The 12,172-nt window shown below is 34.4% G+C and overlaps 1 protein-coding gene across 1 annotated transcript; it reads right to left on the reverse strand.

Moving 5' to 3' along the window:
• Positions 1–2,003: 2,003 nt before the first annotated feature.
• LOC116338237 lies at positions 2,004–4,799 on the reverse strand. The gene is made up of 4 exons (XM_031763366.1): positions 4,695–4,799; positions 3,608–4,624; positions 3,325–3,506; positions 2,004–2,063 (listed from the first exon to the last, which is right to left on the reverse strand). Exons 1-4 carry the CDS (start codon positions 4,756–4,758, stop codon positions 2,004–2,006), a joined length of 1,323 nt encoding a protein of 440 aa, XP_031619226.1. The 5' UTR covers positions 4,759–4,799.
• Between the last annotated feature and the right edge of the window lie 7,373 nt (positions 4,800–12,172).

Raw genomic sequence — 12,172 nt, forward strand, 5'->3', positions numbered from 1 at the left:
AAAAAAAAGATTTTCGATTTATCTTAGCGATTCGGAAGAAAGTAATAATTCATTGAGATGTGACCAAACTTGAATTGTTCGGATTTAAAGATAAATCATCTCTTCAAAACCAGCCAGCAATTCTAAATGAATAAATATAAATATTTCCATCTCTATGGCGTAAGCGTCACATACACGCGCTCGATCGCTTTCAATGAAAAAAACAACAAGGTTTCGACGAACCGAACACAACCAGCCAAATGACAATGAATTCAGTGTATTTTGTTGTTTATCTTTAATCTCGTAACTCAATGTATGCTTAATAGAATATGATTGTCATATACATTGTTGCACGCTACTAAACGCACTACTTCGTTTTCTATGCCGTTTCTTCTACCATCTCCTGCCAGGTCTTATAGGCAAGTGACATCGAAGTCGAATAATAATCATGTGTCATATGTGTGTAAAATGACATACATACAAAAAAAAATTGAAATACAATGAAAAATGAACGTTTCTATAAGCTCAGAAACCGAAACGAACACAAAACAAACGACAATATATGTAAATGGCGCAGCACAACAGTGGCAATCAGAAGGGAGTATTGGAAACATGATATGAAAATCGTTTGTTTCTTTGTTGTTTCCTTTTTGTCTTGTCATCTTTCGCAAACACACGGAACTTGTGGCTTTGGTGACTATCGGTCACGATCAAATATATTAAAATGACATTTAATTGAGCATTTTTGTTTGCGCTTTAACACCATTCATTTCTTTGTATTTATTTCAACTCAACATTTCTGGATTTACACAATTTTCAATGTGACTTCCAAAATATGTCAATTTTCCATCTCTTTCAAGTGAAAATAAACTTTGAATGCATTGACTATTTATTTATGCGTGATAAATGAAATTTTATTAAAGTTGTATCATTTGAGTCGAAGAAATCAAGAAGTTTGTGTGGACAAACTGCTTGACAATGCTCATTAATATAAATGGCAAAAGCGTTTTGGTTTTTATGTAAATAACTGCTCAATTCATATGTACATAAATTTTCCCCATGAAGTGTTTCCGAATTCATTATATTCGATCTGTTCGGATGATAACACCACCGACCATTTTTCCACTCATTCAACCAATTGACACATTGAAATCAATTCGTATGATGATTACCACGTGATTTTTCTCTTGTTCAAGTGTGTGTGTGTATCGTATGTTTATGTGAATTTTTATTTAGATTTTTCCTATCTCGAATAGAAGACGTGTGCACGCGTTTCAAGAGACTGACGATCACCATTCCCATGCATATTTAAATTTAAATCGATGCCCTGTTCTTGTTATCAAGTCGATCTAGATTTTTGATTACAACGTTCATTATATATTTATGATCTTCCATACGCATCACTCAAGATCAACTGGCCGTAAATAAATATCGCTTTTGAATCGAATTAAATCATCCGGTACGTATGTAAGAAAAGAAGAAGAATCGACTACGTAGCCATATATGCTTACATTAGACGCTAAATGTTCAACATTTCATGTATGTAAATAACACCGAACAAATCTTTGAGAATGCAGGAGTTCAACTCTTGCATAAATCTAAACAAGCGCAATACACAACACTACATCGATCGAACAAAAACATCTGTAAAGCAATGTGACACGAAATAATCATATAGGCAAATGAGTTTTTTTTTTCGTCGACGTCGTCGTCGTTTCTAGCCGAGATAAAATGTGACTTCACACAAAGTGTGCGAACGAGAATCAATGACCGAGTGTCATACCAACTTTGGTGTCATTCACTTATTTAAATAATCCGCCGTTGGCTACCCATTAAGCAAATCCAAAAATGGACAGATTTTGCATGTGCATTAAGCAAAAAAAAAGCGAAATCGTCATTTTCAACTGATCGAATGACCTGACACACAAACAAAAACATCAATTCAATTGCGTTCTTTTCCGTTTTGTTATTTTAGTATCTTTCCTCTGCCGCGGTTTTTTTTTTAAATACAAAGTCATATATTTTCACTTTCGACTGTCCTCATCTGTGTTTTCATAAATACTGCCGATTCGCGGTTGATTGTCCTGTGGACGAATAACAAAAATAAGAAATTAATTAATTTATTATATTGCTTAACATTGCCCAAACACTTTCTTTATCAAAAAGCGCAATAATGTATACTTTATTTGTTTCTGTCGGTCACAAGCGGTGCGAACATATGTAAGTGTTGTATTTTTCTCTTGCGTCGGTTGCAATTGTCATATGGTCAGACGCAAAATAGCGGACAAAAGTAGAAAATTATGACAATTCGCTTTTTGACAAATGAACTTACAGATATTTCCATTTATGTAATAAGTAAAATTGAATAGGTGACCCGACACATGCATGTAAAAAATACAACTTTTTCTTGCAAACACCTTCGAACCAAGTGAAAAATCATAATCCGCTATTAATTTCAGCCACACTGCAGTGATAACGGATGACAACAACAACGAATTCACAAAGCAACGACAATTTATAAAAGTGGTGTGAGAATGGAAAGAAAAGAAAAACGAACGCCAGAATAACATCATTATTTCATCGCAAAATTTCGATGATCTTCTCATTGCTCCATTGCTATGGAGTAATACGCACTTTTTCTGTGTGACGTACATGTATACTATACACTCTTTTATATGATTACTTCATTTATGTTCTGTCGATTCATTTGGTGTTTTTCGTTATTAATGAACGTTTCGATCCGAAAAAAAAAAAACAGTGCCCGAACCGAAGAGACCACATATTTTGTTTGGTTACGTAAACGTAAAACATACAAGAATATTTGTCATATGTGCGGTTGACATGGATGAATTGAATATGGTATTGGCAATGTGACGGTGAAATTAAAACCGATTATGATGTTATTTTTTTGTGTAAATAAACAACGCGCGTGCAAGTGATAATAAATTGTCTCATGGTAATCGACACACTTTTATCGAATTTAATCGCTAAATGATTACTCATTCGCCACGGAAATCGAAAATTTAATTTTATACGTAATGGATGGACGAATGTGCACATTGTAATGAAGATGGCTTCAGCGGGGGAAAGTGAAAAAGAAACTAACGTGCTTAAATCTAATTATAAATTGGAGATAATGCTGACCATTCTGGGATAATTTCATCATATTAATGGTTTATTGAATTTAAAGAAAATTTTCATGTGTTTCATTGAAATATTTTACTTTTTTATTGAAGATAATCATTCTTGTAATAGTTTCTTTAGTTTAAACATATTTAAGGTAGAATCTTTAAGAAAGAAATAATTACCGATTGATATTTGTATTTGTTATGCAATCAATTTTACAAAATTTGTCAGTTTTTCCCCAGAATTCAGCTCTTGCATAGTGTTGTTTTCGCGGTTACATGATTCGGTGTTGCACAGGTAGCACAGTTTTTTACTTGTTGGATCATTTCTCATTTGTTCCAAGCACTTTGTTTGAATATCAGGATGAGCTTCGCGCAAGCATCCTCGTGTTATATTATGTTCTATGGTTTTTCAAAAAAAAAAAGCCATAAGAGAATTTTAAAAATGATGCATAAAGTGTGGAATTTTGAAGACTAAATTTGTATTGACTATGAGTTTTTACCTGAATGGCGATAAGAATAACATTCATCTGGATAAAATCTACAAGAGTATATTCCCTCATGGGAATTTGCGCTATTCATTTGATCACAAGCATGTCCAATTGGACATTTAAAACATTTTATTCGTTCGGTCGGATGAGCATTCCTATTACAAAAATCGCCAAAACATTTATTATATCCATTCGGTGCGGGAAATAATAAGTCATCTTCCTTTTTATTCGTGCTACATTTACGATGCGTATAACCATTTGAATCAATGCCCACCAAACACTGACTTGTATATCCAACGCATGTGATTTTCGTATGTTTCGATGTTATTAGATGACAATTCGGATCTGTTGTTCCATTGCAAAAGTAGCATTGTTGATGTAAATCTTGTTTTTTATTACAATTTGGTGTGAAACAACTTTGACATTTACTCGATATGGATGTTTGGCATTTCGCTCTTTTTTCTTCAGCTAAATTGACCAAACATCCGCGCCGATAATCATCATATTTACTCAAAAAACAACCCGATGATTTTTTCCCGAAAGAACATGCTCGTTGCATGTCAAGTAAATTCGATTCCATCGGTATCTTACACTTGTAACCATCACACACCAAACACGTATCTTCGATCTTATCTTGATTGCAAAAATGATTGTTGTTGCACAATTTTATTGAATCTATCATAAATTCGTACGCTGTTATGTTTTTAAATACCGTATCTCCTATACACCCTCTCAAAACTTCACCGTTTAAAATGGATGTGTAGCATAGTCCAAATTGGCTTGCACAATGCTCAATTTTATCATCATTATCAAGACGAAAACAACGACTTCCAGCAATTCTTGAATCACAATCGATACATTTCAATCGACCAACAGGCTCAAGATTTATGTCTGGAAAGTCAACTTCTGGAAGTTCAACTTCTTCAGAATCTGTCGGATCAATATTTGGAGGATCGTCTGTCTCATGAGAAATATCTTCTGTATCATCTGAATCTACATCTTCTATATGATCTGTATAATTAAAATTGCCTACGAGAATCATGAAAAATTCCGTTAAAACAATGTGGTCATTTCCATTCGAATGTTACCTTTAACTCACCAAATGTATTGAAATTGCTCAAAAAATATATTAAAATAACTAGAGTTAACGCTTTCGATTTCATAGTTATTCCTGGCAATTTTTTCTCACTCAGCAATACCTTTGAATACACTTTCTATCAAACTAACGTTGGAATGGAAATCGATGTTCTTAAATATATGCATGCTCAAAGGTTAACCGCCTTTTCAATATAATGCTTATCAATGATTGGATGCGCTTGATTAAATTTATTCTTTTAATTAAATGTTTGATCGTCAAAATCAAATAATTCCGTAATTTGCGGCCTTTTTAGTGACCTAAAAATTAATATTTTGTATTGTTCTCAAAATATTTCGGCGTTCGATTGATTTTTTTTCGTATTTCTGAGAACATTGCCAAACTAAATTCTTTCATTTTCCGAATGAATTTAATCAAAATTCAGTATATTCATTTTAGTCGGGAGTAATAACGTTTTTTTTTTTGCTATGAAAATGTTCACACTCAATAAATCGTTATTATTTCATGTTGCTAGGAGTGTCATAAATCTCTGCTTAATGAAATATTCACAAGCAGCAATCCATTAAAAGCAGTGAATGCCTTCATTTGCTTTGAGCAATCAGTTTAAATAACCTGTTGATTCGTTAGGTTTGTCAGGTTATTAGATGAAACACTAAAGCGCACCGCATACGAGTACAATAATAATTTCTCAAGCGAAATGGTGTTAAAAAGGTCAATGTGTACACATTTCGCATCATTCAAACGATATCACAATCAAATTAATTTGACACGGTTTTTGAATTTTGCGAAAGCAAAACAACCACACAGCGAACGAAAAAAAACCCTGCATATACACATAGTATTATTTTCGGCTGTTCGATTTACAGTTTACACGGTCAAAATTGGTGTGATTTGAACGAAAGAATCTGGCAATGCGAGGAAGAAATGCTTTCGGTATATTCTGTGGAATCATGATTGCCATGAGTTGTGTCTTTTCTCGTATTTTTTTTCGTTCAAATGAGATTCCGAGCGCATCCGCTGTCAACAATTTATAAAAAGCATAAAATGCAATAATAAATTGGTTTTTATATTTTTTGGCGTTCGGCACTTTTCTCTTTTTCTCTCGCATTTCGCCGAAGCAAATCGCGTTTACAATCAATAAATATAAATTATTCATTAATTATACACATTGGTCCGTTGTGGTTGTTGTACTTCATTGTCGAATCGAACGGGGGGGACGAGCCTGATGATGTTGGTTTACTTCGTGTTTTACATAATTTCAATCTGTGTGCGAAATTCATTTCAGAAAATGTGAAGCCTATGCCGTTCGTATGTTCCTGCGGCTGGCCGTGTCGAAAATAAACAGTTGAAAATTATGAAAATTACATGTAACCCAGCCACATCAACGAAACTATAAAGAGACGTGAAATGCAGAATCAAACCGAAAAAAAAACGCGAGAGAAGAATACAGCGCATGTGATTGTCAAAATTTATGACCTTTAAGTTTGATCCTCGTTCGTAAGAAGATGAAGGGAGAAAAAAGCAACAGAATAAAGAAAAAAAAACGTGTGAAAAGCCTCGTTTGGCTTGAATCGGGGAATATTCTGTTGCAACGTTGTAAAAGTGTGACACATAATGTGGCCTGTCACTATTGCAACTGTTGTAATGTATTTTATCGCTTAATGTCACTTTAATATCTTTATTAAAAGCCATTTTTTTCTCGTTGTGCGTACGTCTTTGCCCGCGCAACGACGACCAATGAATATCAATTAAAATCCTCGAGCGATCTTATGATTTTATCAATATAATTTTTTATGCAAATTAATCGCCGCAATGGTCGTAAAGAGTAGTTTTGCATATCATTTGCATAAAATCAAATGCGATCTCAATGTGTCTGATATGTAATAAATTTTCCATTAAACAAGCAGTCATATTAAAGAGATGTGACGTGTGAAATCGAGACCGCCTTTTACACACATTTTCTAATGAAATCTGAGCAAAATACATCACAAACTTCGATCTCTTTGGGCCTTGTGGTTGTTGTTGCTGCTGCTGCTTTTTCTCTATTTCACATTTACACTGAATAACATGTAATATTATTTTTGCAGCACCTTGCAACACAATTTCATTTCGAATGAGTTATTTTTATTGTTTAATCTTTTCTAGTTCTCTCTCCTCTTTACCCCGCTCTCCCTCTCGAGATGTGGTGTTTTGTTCTGGTCTCACATTTGTGTTTCGTTGTCGACGAGCGATTAAATTTTCTCTCTTCACAATGATAAATCACCAACGAAGAGAATTATGACCGAAGCATTGGCATGTTATAAATATGCCATGTCTCGGCAGAAAACAAGACACAGGTGAAATTGAATCACATGCATTGCCTCGGGATGCATATTCTTATATACCGGAGGATGATTTTTCATACATTAATATTTACATACGTCAAACAAGCTAACACGGATCAAGACAAACGGATCCAAACCGTCATCCACAGCGAATAACCACGAATCAAATGAAAAAAATAAAAAACAAAACGATGAAACGAACTTTTGCATTTATATATCGTACTATAAATAAATGAAACGAAAATAGCGTGAAGGAAATGAGAGAAAACGCGGAGAAAACTCACATGGACCAAAGTATAGAGGTAATAAATTATTTAAAATGCACAAGGTAAAGAGCATGGAAATTAACTCACATATATTTGTATACAAATACATTGTAAACACCCATACACCGATGCTGAAATGATTTTTGCTTTAGAAAACAATCATTTAATCACGAGTATATTATAAATTGGACGATTGAGCAAGTGTTTTTCTAGTATCTGAATTGTTTGTATTCACGCTTTTGTTGTACAACATATACTCTTTAAGCATGTGGATAAGGTTATGATTTGCTACGAGACGGAATCGAAATGAAAATGTAAGCATACACATGCACATTTGAAATTTTTCGACGGGAGAAATATGATCGCCGACCGATGTGAGAATAAAACACAACTGAGATGGTATGTGACACGATTCGCCGATGGCAATATATATTTGCTCTAAAATAACTTTTCTTTCGGTTTGGTGGCCGAAGCCGCGTATGAGCGTACCAACCAGCCATATATCGTGTGTATGTTTTTTTTCTCTTTCATTCTGTCGATCCAAATATCGAGGCTAATTCTATTCGCATACCATTTCATTCAATGTATAAATCGACGTCCATTTGTTCAACCTGATTGTTTTTGTTTTTATTATTTCCATCAATTTGTTGAAGCCAAGCGGCTTCGGTGTGCAGGAATGTTTGGCATTATTATTAAACGGTTAATAATATTTTGTTGTCAGTGCGCGCTTGTTTTTTTTTTTGGTTTTGTTTTCTTACACTCTCCTTCATACGGACAGCATGTGTTGGTTGTTGTTGATTTCGTTCAATGCACTAAACGTATAAACAAAGTCACGCACGATACGGTTTTCTAATAAACCGAAGATATTCAGCGAAATTATTTGTACATACACTTTTTATATGAGTTCGTGTGCTTTCATTTAGCCCTGGTCAATGTGGTTCATTTTTCGGACACGACACAAATGATCGGTGATACTTATTACTTATTTGATTGCAACACACACACATATACTCTCGTTTGGCCTGCAGCATTTCTATTTGCATTTTTATTCGTTTTAAAAGGCGAAAATCAAATTATTGTAAACATTTCGTGAGAGTTTTTGTTCCGTTTTCTTTCAAATGTAATTACCTAATAAATCGGATTAAACAATAAGATTAATAACAATTCGGTTGCAGTAAATCACATAATTTTCCAAATTTTAAACAACAAAAAGTTGTTATATATTTTTCCGCATGATTGAATATAGTGTTTCCATTTTCAATGATGTTCGTCGTTAATCCGCGTGTTCTTATTTCCTTCGTTCGTTTAAATAGGGAAAAAAAGAGGTGGTTACAAAAAAATGACGATGCCAACAAGTGCGCATACTGCACAATTTATGTGCATCGGAAACAAGGGATAAGATGAAGGAATAAAAAACAATTACGCTGGAAAACAATGCAATTTCTCGTTTCTTCTCCTCCACTCAACGTATATAAAAAGCAATCAATTTGGTTTCGTTTGGTACTTGTTATCAACACGATGCAACGCAAAAGTCACATATACAGCGCGATGGAGTGAGAGAGCGAGAAGCAGAAATCCGCCAGAAAATAATTGAAATCAGAATTATTTCATGTTGTGGAATGCATTGAATGCATACGACAAGCCAAAGCGATTGTGTGGTACAATATTTCGATTATTTTAAGTGAATAATATGTAACAGAGAATTCGTTGCGTTTTTTTCTTCTATACTTGCATTTCGACAAAGTCATCGTTATTATACCGCGGTATAGGGTCGAGCGCGCGTTCTGGGCTGCTTTGTATGCGGAATTGGGCAAATTGAATATTTGCTGGTTCGTTCAATGGCCATTGCTGTTGGACGCTGTTCATGTTGTTGTTGCTGTTGATGTTGAATAACATGACCAAGCCTTCTTATACAAAGCCGGTACACTTGTTATTCAAAGTGAAAAATTACTATAAATTATAATGATCCTTGAGGGCCTCTGTTTTTATTTTTAACAAGCTCCATTTTTATCTATACAAATTCCACGTAGTTATGTGTGCTCATCGATGCGTTGGCGCACTGCAGTCTTTTCGCTAAACTGGCTGCATGTGGACTTGCCGATGTGCTACTCACATGTGCTTCATCGAGAACTCTTACATACTTCATTCGAGAGCTGTACAATCAACGTGTGCGAACGCTCGCAATTCAGGATCGAATCATCGATGACTGAGAGAGCTCGAGAGACTTCTACTTTTGCTATGATACATTATGCGCGCATTTTATTTACAAATTCGATTTTAATTTAAAATAATATGGTTATTTACCGGCCAAACGAAATGCAGAGTGAGCAAGAAAGCATTTATTCGCAACATGGCCATGCATTCGCATGATCGCTTTTTTATTGAGCTTCATAATCACCAAATGATAAAATAAATAGAGGTGCTTTTTAGTATAGAGATTTCGTATATCATCTGCAACCAAATATATATATACATATATCTCGTTCATAAGATCGAACAACACGAATATGTTGTTCAAACAAAATTCAAATCCACTTATTTGGAGTCGAGAATGTGGATTATAAAATGCATGTGAAATTTTGTTTCGCCAAAAGATCGAACCAAGAGAATCGTTCCATTTGTGGCTAAACATTAAAACACCAGTTATTATTGGCGAGCATAATCATCGGTAGGCGAAATAAACGTGACCAATTCGACAGAATGCCATACTGCACTCTCTCTCTCTTTGCGCCTCTTTCTCTATTCAAGAAATGGACTTACTCATACTTTTCCTATATCTTCTTATTGAAAATGTTTGCCAGCCAGTTTTCTCCGGCAGCTTACACATTGCACACAATATTTTTCCTTTATCAGATAACATTGCATTTATGAATATATATATATATAATATGTACATAATTTTTGGTTTTTTTGTAATGCAAGATAGGTTACAATCTCTGAAAATCATGCTTAATTATTTCAATTGCTAATTAGCAATTAAAATGTGCAGCTTTCAACAATGGCCCAGAGATAGAATTTGACATCAAATATAAAATATGGAAAAATCAAGATATTGAATCTTTTTACAGAAAGCAGAAGAAAAAAATGTGTGCACGGTTTGAGGCTATTGCTTGGCACATAGTGCGGCCGCTTTCGGATTGTGTAATCGTTTCGTTGTGCATTCTGAGGTTGCAGGTTCACAATGAATAAACCGTATTTTTACGATGCATTTTAATCACACATTTTAATCTTACCATGAGAGAGAGAGCGAGAGAGAGAGAGAGAGAGAGAGAATGAAAACCAAAAAAATGCAACACACCAAAATAAATAGCCATTTTGTGACATTCGGGATTTTTTTCGAGTTACGCGGCACTTTGCAAATTATTTATGATTCCGGTCAGTTTCGAGTTTCTATTGTTTAAGTATTTCAAGATTAAACAGCATGTCTTAACATGCATGAATAAAAAAAACCATATGCGTAAAAATGACCGAAAAATTCCCTGAAAACGAATTCGGATACTGCAGAATTGTTGTACCGAATAAACCAAACCAAATGTAAACAAATATTTTGTATTCTTCATGAACTCCGTACTGTTATTCGCACTAAATGCAAACCGAATTTTGACGCAAAAGGAGAGAAAAAAAACTCGTTTGAATGCCCCGAAAATCACATTTGATTGTTGAATTGTGTTCCTGTGCACTGATTTAAAAGTTAAGAACTTATTCTTCTGTTTTTCAATGATTCGTTAATGGTATTATGTCACAAGAATTCATCACTTTTGCAATTCACAAAAATAATTGATATTTTCTGCACGTTATTTGTTCGAAATGCATAAAACGCGTGTAGCTCAACAAATAAATGGCAATTACTTTTCATGTGTTCCGCTATAAGCATTTGTCTTTCAATTTGAAAATATACTAATTTAAAACTGTAATTTTTGGATTGAAAGTAATAAAAATGAATATAAAACGACATTAGTTGGTTATCCCATTTGAAGAAAACACAAGAAAGAGAGTTATCAACCCACAAGTGTGCAGAAACTTTGGCAAAAACTTAGCCTATTGTGGGAGTTGTGAATGTTTCTTTCCTCTCGTAAATTTGTATGCATTGTGAGACAACGCTGAGGTAAATAGAGAAAAAAAGCAAGACGCAATTCTCCTGTACAATGGAAAAATGGGAACTCATAAAACAAAATAGCCGACGCAACGACGTCTCGTGTACATCAAGTTAATAAAAATACGCCAACGACTTGCCCTTCCTGACAATAATCTTGATGTGGCTGCATATCATGGCGCTTCGTATCTATGTGCACTTCCAACAAACTACTCGACTTCGCTATTTTACCAATGGACATTTATGATGGGCTGGGGCGAATTGATGTTGACTCGAAGCATAATTTGCAATTGTTCGTTTTTCAAGTTGTTTGAAAACTGTCACTGCTTCAATATAATCACTTAAAATCCCTTTTGAAGCTAATCAGTTTAATGCACCTTGAGTGAAGCGGCTACAGCGACTATTTAAACATGTGTGCTTTCAAATGTGCACCGGATCGCAGACACACATATATCGACTGCATAAATAAATGTATAATTCCATATATAAAATGAATACATTCGTTTGTTTGTTTATTTGCTGGATGGTTTTTTGTGTTCAATTTGATTTAGTTTGGTCGATATGATAAACACGTGCTTTGCACTCAGCGTTCACAGTGCATGTACATGATATGGAACCTAGCATGGAGTATGACCATAAACAATTCCATATGTATTTCATGTGAATGGCAAAGGTGTTTATTTCGTTTATTAGTCGCACAATCCAAAACCGAAGAGACATACAAGATTTAAATCACAAAATTGACGCACTGAATTGCGTCCAACAAATTTTAGTTCCAATGGAGCCCATGTGCCGTTT

Source organism: Contarinia nasturtii, unplaced genomic scaffold (assembly GCF_009176525.2).
Source record: "Contarinia nasturtii isolate CC-2019 unplaced genomic scaffold, AAFC_CNas_1.1 Cnas_scaffold_350, whole genome shotgun sequence".
Lineage (NCBI taxonomy): Eukaryota > Metazoa > Arthropoda > Insecta > Diptera > Cecidomyiidae > Contarinia > Contarinia nasturtii.

Excerpts from the sequence above, each read along its gene's own strand:
- LOC116338237 (XM_031763366.1), bottom strand. The coding sequence starts at position 4,758 with ATGAAATCGAAAGCGTTAACTCTAGTTATTTTAATATATTTTTTGAGC. Across the intron at positions 4,625-4,694 it reads GAGCAATTTCAATACATTTG|GCAATTTTAATTATACAGAT; the intron begins GTGAGTTAAAGG and ends TGATTCTCGTAG. Across the intron at positions 2,064-3,324 it reads GGGAAAAACTGACAAATTTT|GACAATCAACCGCGAATCGG; the intron begins GTAAAATTGATT and ends ATTCGTCCACAG.